The 22549-nt window shown below is 34.5% G+C and overlaps 1 protein-coding gene across 1 annotated transcript; it reads left to right on the top strand.

The window, feature by feature from the left end:
• The first annotated feature begins 938 nt into the window (after nt 1-938).
• On the top strand, nt 939-18663 carry LOC126735576 (protein bicaudal C-like). Its single transcript, XM_050439605.1, has 12 exons — nt 939-1375; nt 4105-4218; nt 4274-4353; nt 4427-4639; nt 4692-4922; nt 4982-5263; nt 5731-5842; nt 5899-6232; nt 8645-9089; nt 9139-9284; nt 9344-9519; nt 17744-18663. The coding sequence occupies exons 1-12, from the start codon at nt 1141-1143 to the stop codon at nt 17836-17838; spliced, it is 2463 nt and encodes an 820-aa protein (XP_050295562.1). The 5' UTR covers nt 939-1140; the 3' UTR covers nt 17839-18663.
• The last annotated feature ends 3886 nt before the right edge of the window (nt 18664-22549 follow it).

Genomic DNA, 22549 nt, shown 5'->3' with positions numbered 1-22549 from the left:
AGAGACAGTACCCAAAATTTCCTAGATTTCTTTTTCTTTTTATGCTACGAAGGTAAGTTAACAAAAGTAGGTCCTCTTCATTACTTATCTTTAAACCTACTACAAAAATTATTGTGTGAAATATTTTATAGAGTACTCTGAAAATGTAGCTTGAGAGTCGATTCGTTTGCGGATTTCAAGGAGTAGAGGAATCGCTGCTTCAAGACCAGAATATCTTGTACGCGTCGATGATAATAAGCTCCGTGTGCAGAATGCGTTAGACTGCTTCAGTCATGCTTTCCAGTACTTATCTTTTGAACCAACTTTGGATCATTTCCATTATATTTCAATGTTATACTGAGAGTGCTGCTTTCCACTCTCAAGCTAGTTTTGATTCACCCTAAGTATTTAATTTCCTCGATACCACCCATATCTGGAAGGCGTTCCCCTATACACCATCTGGGGAGACGCCGATGGAAGAATCTTCCGTGCGGGGTTGCTAGATTCTCCCACCGGTGTGGAATAATAGCGGATAAATTATTATTTTGAAAATGACAATGTAGACTTTCAAAATGACTAAAGGGCACCTATTTTCTTATATGCATTTTTATTTATTTGGTAGCAGAAGGGGAATTTTCTTCTATCTTTTATTTAGCATTTTTAGCATTTTGAAAGTTAAAACTGTTTGTTTTTAAGTTTAAAGATTGTAATCACTGTCAAGCACTCTTTCTTAAATTTTTTTAATGTGTTTTCAAGTGACAGTTATTATATCTCTCATTTCTGAGTATTTATACATGACTGATGCACTTTTGTAGCATGATTTATTAACCTATTTAGTTAATACTATATTATTGTGGACATCCTGTATATAGGTACATAAAAATGTTTACAAAATAAATAACAAATAAATATCTAAGTAATTTTTTTTATTAAAATAAATTCCTTAGCGCGAGCCTTCACTGATTAGCGCTCTCAGTCGTTCTGAAATTCTCAACCAATAAGTAACAACTCTTTTTTAACCTTTTTTAGGAACGCGTTTTTTCTAACTTTAAAACTGAGAACGACCTAAACAATATACGAGCTTCTCTTCGAATTTTAACTTAATTTTAATTCAATAATACAAATAAGAGAAAAACCGGCTGGAAAAGAATTTTGAACAAAATGGCGTCGTATTTGGCGTTATCGAAGTCGTCGATCGGCGAGATGACGAATGAAAATTCGGACACAATGTCCGAAATTTCCGAATGTGGGACGACGACGTCGGGGTGGGCGTCGCAGTGGGGCTCGAGAGAAGATCTGAGGGATCTGGTCTCGAAATTGGGACTCAGCAACGTCTCCGAGTTGTATCAGGAACGCTTCAAGGTCGATCGGAATAAGCTGGAAAAAATGCTTACATGTAAGTCGATGTTATTTTGTATCAAAAAAATTATTATCTATAATTGTACCTATATAGAGTGCTTTTCAAAAGTTATATAATGTTTTTAAAGAGTTAATAAAATATATGAGATAAGCTATATACAGGGTGTTACGGAAGTTTAAATTATATAAATTATAAATTTATTATTTTTACATATGTACCCTATTTTATCATTACAGTATAACAACTAACTAAATAAATAGTGTAAAAAATTTCATACAGGGTCTCCCGAATTTGATTCTAAGGATAACAACATTCAACACTTTGTAGCTCTAAAGTTAAGGAATTTAGAACATAGCTTTATTTGAACTTAACGTTAACACCCTTAAGGATTAGCATCTTATTCTGTAACATCCTGCAGTTGTTTATGGTTGTTTATAAATATTTTGTTTCTGTAACATTCGATTTATTCAGATAGACGATGTGATGATTATTATAATCCATAAAAGTAAAGGTCTCAAACGACCTTATTTCTATTTATACGACATTATTTTAAAATATAATTTAAAAAACATTGCGAACATTTAATACCACAAGGCTCTGTAACTGAACTAGAAGATTTAAGTAGAAATTTAGTAAACAATGTTCCAGAACTGTCACTAGTTCTTTAAAAAAAACGGTTCAAATAAACATGTATCCGCAACGGCTTTGTTAACGAGATACAGAATGTTATACTTAATTACATAACATTAACACCTAAATTAATGTTTTTTGTTCTTAAGGAATTTAGGAATACATAGTAGATACTAATCAAGGGTTACCATTAAAACCAATTGCAACATTTAATAAATTACTAACTATTCTTATTGACATTTTCTTTTTTGATTCTTATTGCTATTGTTTATTGTTGTTAATTCTTAGTGAATATTTTTCGATATATTTGTTTGGTCTAGAATGGGTTCAATTTATTAATCTTAAAATGGAAATATGCATTTTTGTTATGAAATGACTCACGGAAACGCCAATGCTGCAATTATAGGGAAATATTTCGTCAGCAATTAATACCTAACGAAAGAACTTTTATACGTCTCCATTTCAAAAAAGAGAAGCTGTTTTTGAAAAACAGCTTTAAAATGTTTCAAGAAATTGAAGCAAATACTAATATCAGCACTTGGAAAATATCTGAAGAGTTGAATAAAGCCATGTCACTGTGGTAGATTTCAATGATAGAGTGTACAGAGGCTTGTCCTGCCAGAAGCGCTTCTGGAAGTACTTTTGTACACAGACACATGTCCTGCCGGCAGGACTTCTTTCCGCTCATAAGATTAGCCTGCAAGCAGAACAAAACGTCCTTCTGCCAGTACAGGTGCAAAATAAAAAAATAAAACATGCAGCCTCATCGTCTTAATCAGTGCATGTCCCGCTGGCAGGACTCATATTTAGGCATATTTGTACTTCCATAAGTTCAATGTTTAAAAACGATTATTTTTATTAACTTTATTTTGATATGTAAGTACGAAATAAAAAATAAAACATTTTAAATGAAACGATAATATTTTAATCAACTTAACATATAAGGATTTTATAAAAAAAAAGGAAATAAATTTATGTTGATAGAAAATTAGGCTGGTATACCATGCTGAATGTGATATGTGAAACAATTTCTTTCAGTAGTTGGAGAATACATTACTGCTCGGATTCCACAAGCGCTACATATGTAACTAGACTTCTGCTGCACATTTCTTATTCTACTGCAAATAATATACACTTTCTTTGCACTCTTTGCCGTTCATCTTCCTTACTCAGGGCAATGAGAGTGTGTTCTCCAGGAAGCCAATCTTGTCTCGGGGGTATTAAAATCTTTTTTAAAATATTTATACGCTAGAAAGGCATTTGTCTCTATAATTCCAAACATGCTAGAAAACATTCTATGCTGCCATCTCTGAGTATTCCATGTAGTTTCTAGAGCTAAGCCGTTTTGACGAATATGGTTATGAATATCGACTGCGGGGACTCCATCAAAATAATCCTCCATTAGCTTGATTCGCTCCACTTTTTTGATAATGGTTTTCCCGTTGGCATCTGTCCTTTTTTTTCTCGCAGCATCACCTGGCAGAGTTGTACTGCAAGAACCTTTTTGTCACGCCAAGCAACACATGTTAGTTTGATGTATGGATCTGCGATCATACAGGTGGCAGTATTCTAAGCTTGGTTCTGTTTTGCGAGTTATGGTTCTTTTCCCTATTGATTCGTCAGTTGCCTTTTGTATACAATTTTTAATTTTATTTCAGCTTTTTTCGATATTTTTCGAAATAATCAAACCAGATATATTCGGAGCAAAATTTTGAGAGCAAAAAAACACTTTTTTTGGGTTTCATTATTTCGTACTATCCTGGGGCCACTTCCCTCCTTTTCCATATTCTTGTCTGTTAGGTTTCCCTGTGTAAGTTTTCCACTTAGTCTGCTTCGATATGGAGATTTGCTGTAGTCGTCATCCAATGATTCTATTTTGTATGTTTCAATCATTATTGGTCTTTGTTATTATAAAATCGATGGTTGATTTTTGATCTTGCAGAAATTGCATTTATTTGTTCTTTGTAAGCAAAATAATTATTGTTTACCGCAGCTGGTTTCTTACGCAGAAATTTTTTAACTAATGTTCATTAAATCTTTGCTTAACTCCGGGAATATAAGGAAAATAAATAAAGTAAGAAAAATAGTTGGATATTAAGTTTTTTTTTAATACAATACCTGTTTTTTAATTTTAGGCGATAATGACGCTCTTTCCCCAGCCGACGTATTCTTTGCTAAAGTCATGGAAGACACAGACACCATCATTACATGGCCAAACAAGCTAAAACTTGGTGCTAAATCTAAAAAAGGCATGTTCATTAATAAATAAAAAATTAAAGTTCATTACAAGCGATTATCTTTTAGATCCTCATGTGAGAATTGCAGGCAAACCTGATGGCGTTAAGGCCGGCAGGGACAGGGTTTTGTCTGTCTTAAATACAATGGTATGTAATTAATTAAATAAATATTTCTGAGTTTTTTATGTGTTAACAATTAATTTTCATTAATAATTCCTAGTGTAACCGCGTGACAATGAAAATGGACGTCAGTTACACCGACCACTCTCATATTATCGGCAGGGGCGGTTCGAGTATCAAGAGCGTCATGGAAGAAACAAAGTGCCACGTGCACTTTCCCGACTCGAATCGATCAAATCCGAATGAGAAAAGTAACCAAGTCTCCATTTCCGGTGATATAGAGGGCGTGGAGATGGCTCGGTCACGTGTCAGGGTAGATCCTATCAGATCACAATAAGTTTTTTTTATTCAACGATTTCTTTTAGGAACTGATACCACTAATTTTTGGATTCGAGTTACCAATCAAGTCCCAAAACGTGGATGTCACCTTGCCGTATATTCAGAAAATCCAGGAAGAATACAGTGTGCAGGTCACGTTCAAAACGAGACCAAAACTGCATGCCACGTTGGTCTTGGTGAAGGGGGTGGAATGGGAGGTGCATAGAGTCAAAAAAGCAACCCTGTTACTTATGGAGTGTCTATGTGAACATTTGGCGGTGAGCCTCATGATTATATCTAAATTTAATCTATAATATTATAATTTCGATTTTTGTAGAGTCAAACTCCGGTTCAAATGGCCATGGAAATCACACCTCATTATCATCCAGTGGTTCTAGCTAAAAACCACTCTAACCTTAAAGCCATAATGCAGCACACAGGTTGCCAAATTATGCTTCCCGACGCCCAAGATCCGAATATTCCAACATTAAAGAAGAGCAACGTGACTATAACTGGAAATATCCATGACATTTATAATGCGAGGCAATTACTTATGGGCAGTCTACCATTGATGATCATTTTCGATTTGCCAGACGATCATGCTGATTTGAGAATTAAGGTACCATTTATTGGGTAAAATTTAAGATTTTTGGAGTAAAAATTGATTAAATCAGAAATATACAGAATTCTGGATATTTAGATTTCATCCATACTTTGAATTTAGTATTTGGGAGGGCAACAAACTTTTACTTTCAAATAGATATTGCTCTTAAATCAGGATATTAATAAGTTATATCTGATAAAATCTAAAGTGTTGAAACTTTTCAATGAAAGAAATTCTATCAGAAATAGCATCATTTTATTTTACAGTTAAACTTAGATAGTATCTTTAAATTTAAACCTTAATCACGAAAGCCCTTATCTTAAAACTGACAAGTTTATTGTATTTATTAATAATTCTAAGAGATGGGGTTTCAGCTCTATAAATCAAGGTTATTGAAAATACTGATTAAGGTATATACTAGGGATTAAGAAACTGGGAATTTATTAACTAATATTTTGTGTAATAAATAGTATTTGTTCTAGCCGGAACAAATTCAAGAAATCGAAACAAACTATAACGTTTCGATCAATATAAGACAGAAGGCAAACAAAGTTACCAAGGCGTGTGTTATTAGGGGAATTGAACGATTAGTCAGTAAGTTGACCTAAAATGCTATCAGCATATCATTTATGGCTTCTATAATATTTCAGGTCACATTTATAAAGCCAGAAACCTCATTTTAGGAATAGATGAACCACCAGTACAAGCTTTCATCCCACAGTCCTATCACCTCCCAAACACTGCTCCTGTTCAACCGAATGAACTTCTCACTCCAACGAATCTTAACCCTACAGTTTTAGCGAGTCCCTTGATTTCCACCTCTTGGCCATTTTTTCCTTCGCCAACCCTCCCCCCTCAACCACAACAGTCAAACAACCCTTTCATGGCCTTTTTTAATGGAAATCAACAGCAGCAGCAAATATTCTTTCCGCCTAATGTTAGTTCAAATGCGTTACATCAACAGAGTATGGCTAATAGTAGCGGGTAACTAAACCTTTATCTATAACAGAATTACCGGGTGTTCCAAAAAGGTGCCAAACTTGAGGGGATTGTTTGGAACATTATAGTGAACGATATTTGCATAGGAATCCCTAGTCGAAAATGAGCCGTTTTAGTTCAAGGGTCACTTTTCGCTGAAAAAATTTGTACCTTTTGAATCTAAACGTTAATATTTAATAGTACTATTATTAAAATCACAGTAATATAAAAATTATAATAACGTTTCAAAATGACGATCTCCTACCCTTCCTAGTAATTCTTCTTGAGTGTTTAAAGGGGTTTCATACACCAACAGCTTTAAGTCCACAGAAAAAATCCAATGGGGTTAAGTCTGGACTTCGCGCTGGCCAACTGATAGCTCTTCCTCTTTCGATCCATCCCTCAGGAAATTGTTGGTTTGTGAAAAGTGATCTTGATTATCCAATAGCTGAGGAAGTATGTCTTATAGCAAATGTAAGTAGATGTTACCAGTTAGCCGAGGTGGACGTAAATACGGACTAACATGTTAATCACAAGTTGCGGTTAGTAAGCTCTCACCCATGCTGCGTGAGGATTTTCAGCATCCCATATGCAGCTGTTAAAGTAAACATCCTTGGTGAAACAGGCAGTTCACAGGAATTCATCATTGAAGAGAATGATCGAATAAAAATTCGGTTGAATTTCTATATCTACTCGCGAATGGTAATCTAGAGAATCTAGTGCCTGAACTTTTTGAAGGTGGTTAGAACGCAATTGCTGCTCGTGAAGCACCCGCCACATTATTTGGTGGGCAGCATTTATTTAATACGCAATTGCACTTGAACTAGTGCTAGGCTATTCAGCAATTCTGTGTATAAGTTTTTTCTCAAAGGCAGCTGTTCATGCAGTTCATGGATGTCCTGTACCCCCTGATGGTTTAAAATTGCCTGACGGTCTCTATAAAATATTTTTCAAGAAGAATATCAGCGATTACGGAAGCACGCAGCGTAGAACCGCTTTATTTCAATCCTTAAGTCGTCTGCTAACGCGTCTGTTGTCATAAAAGCACAATTTATCAGAGCCTAGACCATGATCAAAAAATGACAAGCCTTAATATAACGGGAGCCATGAAAGCCACACCAACTAGAGGTTTGGAGGTAATGCTGTGTCTGATGCTCCTGAATAATAATGTCAAGCAGTTTGTCTTGTTCACAATGACTGGCTTTATTCCGTTGAGATCAATATGAATGTCTGCAGAGGGTAGAATGACTAATGATGAGCAGAAATTGGAATGGTATGCCAGTAGCATCTAAAATGCCATCTTTATACCTTTAAAGCGTCTCTGGTACTACGATATATCCTCAAGGCAAGAAGAAAAGTCAGACTAAAATTTCGTCCGAAACCTAGGGTAGTTGGACACCACTCTCAGAGCCTATCGTCCCATAAGTCTATCATCTAAATCTATCATCCTTCCGCTTCAAATCTTTGGAATTGGGAATTCAACAGACTTAGCTCTCCATTAAATGGTAGGGCGGCTGGCAGGTGGTGAAGGCCACCCTGGAAGTAGTCATTGACACCGAAGATCCTTTTGACAAAACAACCTTTCAAAATATCAGCCACTCGCTTGGCAGAAGGAACGCCCCAGAAACGTTTATCGGTTCACAAATAGAAATGTCAAATTATTTCTACTGTGGAACATGGTTCTGAATAGTCTCATTGTCCAACTAAATTATGATTGCCACTACACATATAACCCAAAACTTTGTAGTAAATAAATCGAATGTCAAGCAACTAAGTTGATATTTCGACAAATGGCCATTAAAATTAAGTTTAGGAATGCAATGTTGATGAACGAGTATTAACAGACACAAATTTTTTTTATAGATTCGTAGATTTTTAATTTTTAAGGGAAAATACTCTAAAGCCAAATTTATTATTTTTTAACTAGGCGTTCCTATGCAAATATTGTTCACTAAAATTTTCCAAACAACCCCCTTAAATTTGTCACCATCTTTTTGAAACATCCGGTATATTACATTTTAATAGGCTTAGTTTATAGCTGTTCGAAAAACTTTGGAAAATAACTACGCTACACTATATTTAGTAATTGGCATTTCGTAGTATATACAAATTAGAATGCTAAGAATGTTTATTTTTTTCAATGAAATTTTAAAACTAATTTTTTATAAGAACCGCCTTCTCTTTTTCAATCTTCGATATCATTGCCCTATTAAAATATTGAATTAGTTTTGGTCTCTTATGTCGTATGTTCTTGGTAGTTAATATAAAAAACCATTGGCTCTCGAACATTAAGTTTTAATAAATGGTAAATTTTTTAAGGGCAATTCGTTATTAATAATCAAACAGGGAATTCAGGGAGCTTACCACTTAGGGATATACTATATTACGCCTGTGTACTAAATAAAGCTTCAATTTTAGCTACCAATCTTTCAACCCATCTCACCATGATCAGACCGTCACCCAACAAGATAAACTAAATAATAGCACCTCTAGTTCCGTCTCGGCGATTTCTAATAATCACAGTCCAACAAACACTTCTTATTCTCCGAGTTATTATTATACAGAATCGTCGCAACAGTACAGCCCCTATAACAAGCAAAACAATCGTAATCCAAGTACAGCATTATCCTCGGTCTTATCAGAAATGAATAAACCAGGAGAATATCACAGTCCCACCCTGGACAAGAAGTTTTCGCCTACCACCATGGCAGCCTACGAGTTGGAAAATAAAAGATTGGTTGCGATAAGAGCTATGAGGGCCAAGCCGAGCCCTGGAAGGTTGAGGGTGCCTAATAACAGTTGGTCTGGATGCGGAATGAGTAATACCAGCCCCGGAGGGTTTTTGGCTGACAAGTTTAAAAGGGTAAGTCTTTTCTTTGGATATCAATTGTTTCAATAATCCGAATTATTAGGAGGATGAGATCTGGAAACCCAACTCGCCAAGGGCTCTCCCTACCGAATATTCCAACGTCCTATCCGGTTCCCCGTTAATGATGAACACTAGTAATATTTTAGAACACACACCCACGCACGTCTGGAATCGCTTCACTAATAACAGGTACGCATATGACCAGTGTTTCATACTCATTTCTATTAAAGTAATATTTTATTGTTTAGTGATTGGCAGGACTTACCCACATTACTGACCGCAATGAACCTAGGGCACTACGTCCCGTTATTCGTACAGCATGAGATTGATTTGGCCATGTTTTCCACCTTGACTGATAAAGATTTGGTTGAAATCGGTATTAGCGCTTTTGGGACCAGAAGGAGAATGGTTTTGGCAATAACAGGTCAGAAAAATAGTTATTATTAAAGAGATTTTACCGTTCGTTATGTGTGAATTAAAATACTCGATGCACAAAAATAGTCAACTAATTTGTTTTATACACACATATTGCTACACAGCGAACGACATATAACGCAGCTCTATATTGGTAGGCCTTTGGTTGTAGGTCGATAAATACTTACCACATTGCCATTAAATCAAAACTAGTAGTAGTAAGGGTGGGGGAGCTAGAGCTTGACAAGTAGGCCTGAACAGTTCCTTTCCGCCAACCGCAGGATCACTCACCCCTACACCTCCACTCCCAATGCGCGGTCTTCACTGAGTCGGCCCGTCCTTTTAATAAAGGCTTGCACGTTGGCCCAGTCCAGATCTTTAAGTTTTTCCCGTTGGAGTGTCGTTGCTTCGAACGTTTTCCTTCTCAGGCGACTCCACTCATCACAGATAGTTTCCTCTCCTGTACCGCAATTCAGACAGAGTGGGCTTTCTCTTATACCAAGAAGGTATAGATGCCTGTTAAGCCTGTTGTGCCCGGTCAGGATACCCACCAAGTATTTGATACTCTGTCGGGTCTGTTTTAGCAGCCGCCTTGCTTTAGAGCTATCATGGTCTGGTATCATTTCCTTGCCTGTCTACATCCTTCTGTCCTTCTCCGATTCTTCCTTGTTTTTTCCCAGGTCCAATAATTATTAAGTGACTGGGAGACTTGTTTTTTGCTAAGACCCAGACAAGGTTCAGGGCCTACGAAAGGGTTAACGGAACCTTGTCTTCAAATCAAAACTAAGTTAAGCGCCACTCAATTTAAATTGCAATACTTTTTATTTGTTTGGAGCCATTTAAATTAAGAAACATTAACTCACTATTAAACTGTTCTTAAGTACTAAAAAGGTATTTTTGAATAGAACAACACTTTTGTATCAGGTTTCAATCAGGTGAAAGAAAAGTTAAGATAAAAAGTTCACATTCTTCATTTTCAAGATACAGGGTTCAAACTTTTTTTTAGAAAAAGGTTTTTCTTAACTATCTTAATAAGCTCTCAGTCGATTTTGTTCAAATTAAAAAAAAACTATTTTTAGATCTACCCTTGAATTTTTATTTCAATATAAAAAATTAACACCAGATTTATAGTAGTTCACTTATTAGAGTTCATCATGACCCCAATGTATATGTCATGAAGTCACGATATCAATAGCAATTCGTTCAGTGTTGTATTGAGGTATCAAAGCCTTCTACTTTCTCTTCGGCTCATTACTTGCCGTACATACAACGTAATTTCTGCATTAGTCTCTTACGTCTGCCTTGCTATTGACCCAGTAAAATCTTCCTTTTTTCTGTGTCTGGTCTGTATTACTCCAAGATGTTCTCCTGACACATCGGCATGGACATCCTCTAGCAACGGCGAAATCCGACATTTAGGCATAACTATTTTCCGCCACATCCATCTTTTCAAAATTAGGAAGTTATTCCATTATTCCTAATATTATTTGACAGTGGGAGAATACTTGACAACTTCATTCCAAGCAGGCTTCTTCCCTTTCATTTTGCAGATTAGGACTCTCTGGATATCGGGAGCTTCCTCCTGGTCTCTTATATAAGATCTCCATTTTGATAAATATCATCAACGATAGTGGTTCTTAACAACTTACCATCTTTCTTCTCTGCTTGCTGATAACACTTGCAATTCGGATATAGTCTTTTTGCTACGGCGTGTTAAATACAGATCGACAATCGTCTTTTCGCATCAACTTTCCTTCGTTTGTAACTTAGAGTGGAACTCTAGTAGCGCCTGCTGGAGTGTCTTTTGTGAAACCTGCTGTGGCACATTTCCAACACTTTCATTTCTGGTCCTGTCGGTTACGTTCTCCAATGGCTTCTCTAATTATCCGCTTGACAAATTGCTCAAAGCCACCCTCTTCTTGAATCACTTGCCAGACACGACGTTTGACCCCGGTTCGTGTTCTTGGCAGCTGGCGAATTTAAGAGTCATTATTAGTACATCTTCTAGCTTAGGTGAATGTGTTAGTAGTAAGTAGTGCCTCATTTCACTATCGCAGAGTTTATCCAGGAATGTTTGAACTGCCAAACTTGCCTTTCCATGACTCTTTCCGGGACATCTGGATATGACAATCGAAAAAAAAGTGCAATGTCAGCTTCAAATTCTTGCGAGAACTCTTCTGACTTCTGGCACCGATATTTTAATTGCGTGTGATGGACATGTTCTGTCCAGTGTGATTGGCCTTAACGCATATCTAAATGCCTTACTGTACAAGTATAACAATAGTATAGTATCCAATAGTATAGAATCCAAATGCCTCAAGTCATCCACTGTACAACAAGAAGTCTACTAGATCGTAGACTTTTTGTTCTTCTGGGAACATTCTTTGCAGGATAGCAGCTGCATCTCCTCTCAAGGCCAACGTAAGGCCAGTTACCTTTCCCTGGATGACCAACCGTTTAATTTTGTAGCCGCCTCAAATTGATGCTCATAAATATTTTATGATGTAGTATCATCAAATTGAAGAACAAACAAATTTTTTCATTTATTTATTTCTTGTTCTCGAAAATTTTCTTTAACCAGGCATAATTCTCTCTTAGTGGCACAGTATTCTTCCAGTTTTCAGAATTTTTCAGCAATTTAACTTCCATGTTGAATTTTCTAGCAATTCTTTTTTCAAATCTTCTTCCATCTTTGTAGCTTTTTCCAACAGTTTGGCTTCCAGGCTGGTAGAATTCTCTTGCATCTTTGAATTCTTTCACTTTCAAATTGACGGAATTTTCCAGTAAGTTAGCTAATTTAGCTATAACTTGCAACATTAGACCGATATCGCTTGCAAAAATAAAGTTGTCAGGGCCGTCGCCTTTCTCAAATAATGCGTTAGCAAGTCGCTCTTTGTAAGTCTGCTTTATTTCTCGTCGTACCGCAGCACCTTTTCTCCAGCTCCCTTTTTAGCTCAGCGACTTTCAAATTTATCAGCTTTGGCATTTTCACATACATTAGTCCGATTTATTTTAATTCACTATTATTTATTTTTGCACCAATGTCCAGTTGAATGAATTTTAATTCACACCTCACATCCGCACTAATGTAGCATTTTTACCGTTCGTTAAAATGTGAATTAAAATACTCGATGCACAAAAATAGTCAACTAGTTTACTTACACTACTAAACACGATCAGTAACGACTACTAAAAACTATTTATTTACTACTATTTACGTTCGATTGGAAAGTCGCGCCAATAATCCGACTTAAACTTCAATTGAATTGTTAACTGTCCTCCCAGCCTTTGTTGCCAGGTTAAAATCACCACAAGCGGTAGATTCAAAGATAAAACGGCAGATTTATTTTTGTATTTAAAATAAGAAATTACATAATTTAACACACCGTTTTTTATTTTAAAACCTAATAAGCCCAAAAATATAGTTATGATCAAAGTTTTATTGTCAAAAATAAATACCTAACAAAAATTCGCTTAAGTCACCACCGTCTAAGACTTTATGAATGGTAATACTAATTGAACGTTTATACTATATATTTTCTGCGAATCAAGAAACGTTAAAAATAAATTGACATAACATAATATTAAGTTAAATGCCAAATCATAAAATCATAGGCGGTAAAGAATTTTAATTTCTACATATTAATAATCTGACTAAAAGTCCATATTTAATTCAGTCTGAATGAGAAAGGTGATGGGATTTTTGGTACACATTATTATTATTATTATATGACAACAATCATTAACTAATGTTTTAGTTAAAGCATAAGCTACTGTCTATATATTCCATAGATAAGGTTTAATATTTATTTGATGATAATTGATTTGATGTATCCTTTCTAAAGCATCAGACCAACAATACTGTTAGTGGGTAGTTTGTTCTTTTGTTTTGTTTTTGATGAATTAATTTGTGAAAATTTCCTTTCTGCATCTGCAGATAAATAAGGCAAAATTGAAATGTTATAAGATATACCTAGGTATATCTACCTATGTACCTTGGACTATGAGCATACTGCTCAACTTGAATATCAAAACTTGAATTAACTAAAATGGCACCATTAGTAGATGCTTTAGGAAAATCCGATTTTTTCAGCATTATTTGCTTTCATTATTAATGTTTTGAAAATCATTATCTGCTACTAAATTTGGAAAATTTATTAATAAATTCATATATCTTATGGATTCCCATGTGCCTTCAAAAATACATTTAGGGTTTATTAATGACACGTTTTTAACTATTATGTCATCAAAATTATATCATAGTTATCAATATATAATAATTAAAAAAAATATTTTTTTGACATTTTACGTTCCTTATTGTTAGCTCTGGTATAAAACCACTAAAATCATAAATTACAAAACGTTTACATATATTTAAATAGACCGACAATTTGTCTATCAAACTATTGACTATTAGCGAAACTTAATAACTAATCTATATATATATAAAAGAGTTTGTCCTGACTGACTGACTCGTCATCGCAATTCGCAGAGCCCAAACCGAGCTATTTACATCTGTGCCCAAACTACAATAGCTAGAAACGTGAAATTTTGCCAACGTGTTCCTTTTATAATGTAGGCACCGGATAAGAACGGATTTTTCGAAATTCCACCGATAAGGGGTAAAAAATGGGAAAATTGTTACCCTCGAAAACTAAGGAGGCGTGGCTTCGGAGTTTGAACGAAGACTGCCCGCACCAACGAGTCGCAGGCATCAACTTAAGAAAACAAAAATTAACTGCAACAATGTTTTTTTATAATGTAGGCCCCGGATACGAACGAACTTTTTGAAATTCCACCGATAAGGGGTGTTAGCGATATGATAAATATCGCATAGCGACATAAAACTGACTAATAAATACGATTGAAAAAGTGCCTCTGTATTATTTATATTTTGGTAGACATAACAAGGCGGGTCCATGCGAGACTGATACCCGAGAGGTGACTCGACTCAGTCACAACTTAACTACAAAAGTTAGTTAAGCTGCTTCGTAGTTAAGCTGTGACTCAGTCTTACCGCTCGCTCTGCATCTAACGAATCATCATAATAATTATATTATATTAATCGCGCCCCTTGACCTCAAGAAAAACGGCGTGGCAAATTGTGAGTTGCATGTACTATCAATGAGGCGAGGCTTCGGATTTTATTTTTGTGTATTGTGGGTTGCATTTACTATTATTGGAGGCCTTCTTCGATTTTGCTTTTATTTTCACGCGAGCAACGCCGCGGGCATTTAGCTAGTTAATTATAAATGAAGATGGTAATGGACTTTCTGAAATTGTAGCCGTAGGTATACTAGTTGAAGAAAACACTGACACAATGCAATGGTTATTATCTACATTTAAAGTTTGTAATCCAAGATGGACAGAAGTAAAGTCGATAATGGCCGACAAAGATCTAAATGAGAGGCGATAACTGAAAGAAAGTTTCCCTCAAGCAAATGTTCTAATCTGCATTTTCCATGCGATCAGAACTTTTAACAAAAAAATTTCTATAAACAAATTAGGTATAACGTTATCCCAACGACAAACAGCTTTAGATATTTTACAGAAAATGGTTTATTCTCGCGATCCAGACACATATAATATTTTGTCTGAAGATTTGTTAAAGAATTGTCCACTGACGGTTATTGAATATTTTAACAGAAATTGGCATGATATTAAAGATGAATGGACACTTGTTCACACACAGGCCAACTTTTTGAATACCACTAATAACAGACTCGAATCACTTAATGGAAAAATAAAGTCACTAGTATAAAAATACAGTTCACTACCTGATTTTATTGATGATTTTTTTAAACTGATTATGGTTATGAACGATGAAAGAGACCATAAAGCTGCTAATTTTATATACAAAGTTCCAATAAGCTACTACAAAAATCATATTACACTTCATAAATATTTACAATTTTTAACCACTTACGCTTTCCAGTTTGTAAAAAACAGTTTTTGTTTGTTATTGTCTACTTCGATGCTTTTACCTTGCAAGCATATTTTTAGAAAGCGAGAAGAGCTTGGTTTGGATACATACGAAGAAACTATATGCAATGAACGTTGGACAAGAAAACACTATTACTCTAATCAACGATTATTTATACCAGATGATATACTAAATGAACCAGATTGTGATCAGTTACAACCTCCAGGTAACAGTCATACTGTTGTAAGAGCTCCTATTTTGTTAAATCAACATCAGAAGTTTAGTAAAGCATGGACTTTACTAAAATCGGTAGCTAGTCTAATTTCGGAAGAAGGTGACGCGAGATATCATGCTACACTTAGGCAATTACAGCTCAGTCAAAGTTATCAGTTAAAAATAGCATGGGAAAATGACAAGCAAGTAACAATAGTGGAACCAATTACCGGTGCTCTTGGTGTAATGGACGAAGAATCACTAGCTGACACCTCGGAATTGGTTAATAACAACCAAAACTATCTGAAGACTACTTTAATTTTAGACAATATACATACCATACCATAATAAATAATATTAATGACTTAGAAAATATTGTTAACTATGAGATTTGTATGACAGATGAACAAATGGTTAAAAACAACTCGATATCTATATCAGAAAATGGTCACAACAACGACAAAAGCGACACTCCTAAGAAGAACGATGATGTACGTAATATGAATATGAATATGAATAAAAATCAAAGAGAAGTACCCGGAAAACTGGAAAATTGACTAAAAAAATCAAACAAATATTGAGGAAATAAATTCTAATATATTGTCTAACTAATATATTATAATAAAAGTCGATAATAGTTGTTTCTTTACATACCTACCCTTTACATACTAGCAGAACTTAAAGCTTGATAGAATTTTCTGAATATTTTCGGCGGATTTTAGTGCACAGTAGCTTTCGGCGGATCTCAGCGACTGTGCACTAAAATCGGCCGAAAGGCGGAAAGCTATTTTTTCAACCATTACGTTCCGCCGCGCTTACTCGTTACTGTAAGTTTTACGGCGGATAAGTTACTTATATCGTAGTAAGTCCGCCGTGCGGCGGAATAATTATATTATCTGTAACTTACCGCCGGCGGACGTATAGCCACACTGTTTAGTTAAAGCATTAGCTGCTGCCTATATATTCCATAGATAAGGTTTAACTGATGTATCCTTTCTAAAGCATCAGACCAACAATACTGTTAGTGGGTAGTTTGTTCTTTTGTTTTGTTTTTAATAAATTAATTTGTGAAAATTTCTTTTCTGCATCTGCAGATAAATAAGGCAAAATTGAAATATTAAAAGCAAAATTTGAGAGCAGAATATTAGAATTACTTCAGTCTTACGATGCGCAAACTTTAGGCGACGTAAAACCGCATCTGCAACACATGTTATGCAATGTACATACACAAACGGAAACATATTAGCAAAGTATATAGATTTCAACAACATTGTTAGACTGTGATATTAGTACTAAATGCTTTATATCTCAAAAACGGCTAATCTTACAAAAAAATGCAAGTTATATATTATATCCCTATTTAACTTATAAGAAACTGTACAATACCAACGAGCTTGCCGAATCATCATTTTGCCTTTTCTTATTTTCAGCATTTTATAAGCTTTAGCTTTTATTGTACGTACATTTATTCTTTAGTCTAGAATTAACTCGGTACTGTATATGACATATCCAATTTGAAAGTTTTTTTTTTAAAATAGAGTTCCGTAGTATCGTTACATAATTTACATGAATTATAGAGTTTTTTTTGCCCTCTACATTTTTGCAATTCTTGCGATGGTAAAAAAATGATTTCACAATTCAAAATCGGAAAAAGGAATTTTTGGTGATTTTGGCGCCCTCTAGCTTTTCCAATTTTTGTTCTTCAGCTTTGGGCGGCCTATAAGATGAATTGTAGAGAATAAGATTCTCTTCATTTTATGTCCGATTAATTTTTCTGTCCCACCTACGGTTTAGCCAGAAAAACGAATCCTAAATTTTTATGAATTTCTTAAAAAAAGGGGGAGGGAGCTCTTAACTTTTTAAATTTAAGCTTCTCTCTTGAACCACCATTGACCCTCCAAAAATCAGAGAATCCTAATATGAAGACTATAAAAAATACTAGAGACTTAAAATATTATTATTAAAGTATTTTCTAAAAGAGCTACATTAGTTGTTTTTTCCAATTCGAAGTTGTCGTTGTTGCATTTTTACCCGCTGGCGGGCACTTTTCTTTTTCTTACAATGCAATATAACTTTTTAATCTTCCAATTTTTTTCAGAAATTAACAAAAAAAACTCACCGTTCTCTGCAGCCCCGGGGGCCGAGAGAAGACACTCATCAACTAATAGTCCAAATAATAGCCCAACTCATTAATTGTAAGTAACAAAAATATTAGTTTAATAAAAAAATCTTCAAATAATCAAATTATTTGAAAATTATATTTAAAATGCGATCGAAAAATATTTGTTAAAAAAAAAACGCAGTTTTAGAAAGAAAAATTATCGACCCGCGAGTTTTAACACTAAATTATACTATTGTTTTACGTGAATCTTATCTAAAACTCAAACGAAAACATTTATAATAGTTTTGTATGTTTGTTCATTTTTTATATATATATGTATTTATTTATTTATTGTATAGAGTTTACATGCCCAGTTTAAAAAGTTTTATATTATCTCTTGTTGCCCTTGTAAACTTACTAAAAATATAGAAAGAAAATTTATTAAATTCTTCTTTCCTATCTTTGTGTTGTCGAAGCGATTGAAGATTTTTAACTTGGTTATTGTTCCTGTTTTGTAACGTATACATTTACAAATAAAATATGTGATATTTTACCTGATAAATTTATACACTATATTATAAGGTTTTAGTGCGCGCACTGATGTAAACAAAAGTTTTAATTGTATAGCAGTGAGTAGTAAATGTCGAGTAAAAAATATCCCTCCTTACAAATAAGAACGAATATTGAGATTTGACAGGTACTGCAGAGGGAATTATGGATAAGATTTATAACTAACCATTTTTTTGAACGAAAGTATTTGATTAACTATTAGTAAACTATTTTCTAATATTAAAACTTTTGTACCGTATTTATACTAAAATTGTTACTATTAAGTATTTATTATATTATTTATGATACATATTATATTTATGGTTTTTTGAATATCTATTTTTGATAAATTATTATGATATATTTAAGCATGGAGTTTTATTTATTGAATAATGCTTATTTCTTAATGCAATATTATTTAATTAAGAGGGTTTACCACCGTAAAAAACCCAAACAAATTAGTGAAGATAAATATTTAACATGCAGCAAAATTATTCCAATGGTTAACTGTTTAAAAAAAATATATTATTTTAAAACTATACCTTCTAACTCCAGAGATTGAACAGCTAAAGCAAATTTCCATAGCAGAGTTTTCAAAATGTCTTGGTGCTATTGAGGATAACAATATCTTAAGCCTATCTACCCTTTTAGACTCAAAGTTTAAGAATATCCACTTTGGTAATCCAAATGCTTATTAAATTGACTGATATTAAAGTGACTAACAATACAAATGAAAATACTGACAGTATATTGTCATATTGCAAAAAAACTGATAATTTTCCAAAAAAGTTTCAAAAAATGTTTTTTAGTTTCTACTTAAAATGAAATGTGAGTTGACGTTAAACCTTATTTAAAGCATTGAAGTGAGTAATCATAAATGTTTTTTTTTTCTTTAAGCAGAAAATATTCTAAGTCAGACAAGAAATAGGTTAAGTGGAACACTATTGCAACTTTTGTTTCTATATTACATAGAGTGGTTGGATTTGATTAACAATCGATTGTATTTATTTTGTTTGTGATGTTTTTTTGTATCTTTTATATTTAGTCTAATATGACTGGACACTGGGAGAATACTTGACAGCTTCTTCATAAATTAGTTTTTTCCCTCCCTTTATCCAGGTTAGGACTGTCTGGATATCCGGATCTTCGTCTTGGTCTCTTATAAGGTCCCCACTTTGCCAAGTATAGTCGACGATATGGTGATTCTTAATAACTGAACGTCTCTCCCCTCTGCATGCTGACAATGTTTGCAGTCTTCTGGACAGGGACAGGATGTTTAGTGTCAAAGTCAAACTCCTGTAACCTCTTTAAAAACCTTGCCACTTGACCCTCCGGATTTTTAAACTGAAGGGGCCATTTTAAAGCAGCATGGTTAGTTCGCAGTGAGAACTTTTTCTCATAGAGGTATTTGTAGAAGTGCTCCATCGCTTTTACAATAGCTAGCAGCTCTCGGCCAGTGACACAATAGTTGTGCTCTGGCTTGGACAGCCTTACCAAAATAGCCCATGACTTTTTCTTCTTGGCCATCCTTGATTTGGGACAACACAGCTCCTATGCCCACATTACTAACGTCGTATCCAAGACAAATTTTCCTTCAGGTAGGGTATAGCTCAGGATAGTTGTTTACTAAATAGCGCTTGTTTGCCACCTTCTTTAGGTGATCGAAAGCTTTCTGACAATTCTGGGACCATTGAAATTATCGTTATCTCTCTGTCAGGCTGGTCAATGGTTTTGCGATGTTGGCAAATCCTTCCACATAGGAATAAAAGTGCATAACCCCAAGACGCTGCGTAGCTTATATTAACGTACTACCCTTCCTAACCCACCACTGAAACTTAAAGTATTCAACGGCATGACTTACCTGATCGGATGTTTTTGGAATGACTCAGGCAATCGGCACATTCTTTAATATATTTTGCAGGGCGAGATAACAAAAAGAGAATAGATATATATATATTCACTCAACTCGAAGTGATAAGACTTGCATAAATTAAGAATTATTATTTATTCAAAAGTTATTGTTTGGGATATTTGTAAATATAATTGTTATTGGGAGAATGTAGCTTTATTCCTACATCGCTTAAACGCTCAGACTACATCAGAAGTGGTTGAAAAGAACCGGAGGTGTTGAAAAAAGCTAATTTAGGGTATTTCGTACCAAATTAAAAAATGGGACGTAATAGTAAAAGGGATAGGCGACATCGGTCGCCCTCATCAACATCAACATCAAGTGAAGAATGCAAGAGCCATAGGAAAATTGGTAAACAAAAACAGTGATTGAAGGTATAGAAAAATTAGAAAATGTTTTAGAAATAATTAAGCAATACGGTTTAACTATAAAACTTAGTAAATCAGCGTTTTTATTGAAAAAAAAAACTATTTAGGATACGAAATATCATTTAATAGAATTTGTCCTTCAGACACCAAAATTGAATTCGTTCAAAATTTTCTTCGTCCTAAAAACCAACATCAGTTAAGACAGTTTTTGGGCCTTGTGGGATACTTTAGAAAATTCATTTAAGACTTTGCACGCAAAACAGCCCCTCTTACAAAGCTTTTAAAAAAACATTGTAAATGGAAATGGTCAGAAAATCATTAATTTTATTTTATTTTATTTAACCCAGAATTACCAATAACTGTATATACTGATGCAAGCCGAGATGGTTACGCTGGTATTTTGACACAAAAAAAACATAATTTGGGACACCCTGTAGCATTTTTCAGCAACAAACGACCGATACCAAAAAAAAACTGCCATTCTTTTGTGCTGGAACTATTAGCAATAGTCAAAAAATTTTTGGTCTGGAAAAATTTGGATACTATTTAACAGGGCACGTTTTTACAATTTTTACTGACTGTAACGCGACTTAAATTCTTAAACTCCCGAACTTCCTTTTTAAAAACAAGTTATTAATTAAAATTACAATAAGTATATGCTATATGAATAACGGGCTACAATTGACTAACTGAAAAATGGCGGACACAATGGTTTTGTTTCGGGAGAACTGCAGGGTCAGCATCTTGGCTTCTGTGTAGTTTACAGGGTGGCTCGTCACATAACTCCTCCCCCCTAAGCTTCAACTTAACGGGCTAAAGTTGAAGTGGAACATCTCCTAGGTTGATCTGTTCTGGAATCTTGGGCTTCTTTTGGCATTTAGTAGACTGGAACCTTTTATAGCAACAATAGCTAACTGCAATAGCAATTAAACAATAAATACATATTGTCCATAAATTTGGGGGTTCAATAATCGACTGTTCTGCCAAGGGATTAAAGGGTGGATTCTGCAAAACTTGAAACTTGACTGCATGAAGTACGTCCAGTTTGATGTCTTCGAGGTGAACTTGAAAGCTTGATTTATCTTGGACCGTTGGTTCTTCGATTGTTGGCAGGATCATTGATTGGCTATTGAATATTGGTTGATTAATCAGGAAACGTCCTTGACTGGTCTGCACTTCACAACTTTGTGGAACATTAAAAAGGAAACTGCCTTGCAAACGAATAGACTCAATGTGATGAGTACAATTAAGGTTAATAACCTCGAGTTCGGGAAAAACTCCAATCAGTTGGTTAGTTTCATCAATAGGTAGGACTCTGGAACTTGTGACAAGAACTTGGACTTTTTGGCATGTGGAGGTGTTTTTGTTGTCCAGTACTCGGATCTCGCAAGGTTCATTGACTCCATTTTCTTCGAGGCTAAGCCTTTGACATGTAGTCTTGAGGGATAGCTTTCTTGCAGAGTTCGCTCGTAAAATTCATTTTTTAGCAAAAATTTATTACGCGGAACAAGCGCCTTAGATTGACTTCCATTAAATATTGGTACGGTTGTAAATGTAAAATCGATTCTAACAAAATATCGTATTTTTTATCACTTCCCATAGAATATAAAGACAATTTTAATTTATTATATTTTTATTTCCAACTCCAAAATAATTAACAAATATATAATAACAATAACAAAATAATTGACAAAATAATTATCTCAACTTGCCAAAGTAAAATTTTGTTTGAGCAAAAAACCAGTACTTGCCGCTTCCTCAAACTTCATGTTTTAGGAAACCACATAGAAATTATTTCTGAATTAAACCAATTTTTGGCAGTATTTCCCAAAGCCGAAAAACTAGAAATTCACTGCCAGTCGCAAATAGACGTAAAAGAACTTAAAGGTATTTACCTAATTAAAGAAGGAGCTTGCAAAATCTTTTACAGGAAACAAATGCTAATTTTTCAAGAGTCGAGCTATGGAAGCCCTTTGG

The sequence above is a fragment of the Anthonomus grandis genome, chromosome 4 (genome assembly GCF_022605725.1).
Source record: "Anthonomus grandis grandis chromosome 4, icAntGran1.3, whole genome shotgun sequence".
NCBI classification, from domain to species: domain Eukaryota; kingdom Metazoa; phylum Arthropoda; class Insecta; order Coleoptera; family Curculionidae; genus Anthonomus; species Anthonomus grandis.
The sequence above is the reverse complement of the archived record's forward strand: the minus strand, read 5'-3'. Positions and strand labels throughout refer to the sequence as shown.

What these genes read in the sequence shown, in the direction of transcription:
- LOC126735576 (XM_050439605.1), top strand. Translation starts at nt 1,141, where the DNA reads ATGGCGTCGTATTTGGCGTTATCGAAGTCGTCGATCGGCGAGATGACG. An exon ending in TGGCTGACAAGTTTAAAAGG is followed by an intron (nt 9,090 to 9,138) that starts GTAAGTCTTTTC and finishes CCGAATTATTAG; the next exon opens with GAGGATGAGATCTGGAAACC. An exon ending in AATCGCTTCACTAATAACAG is followed by an intron (nt 9,285 to 9,343) that starts GTACGCATATGA and finishes TTTATTGTTTAG; the next exon opens with TGATTGGCAGGACTTACCCA.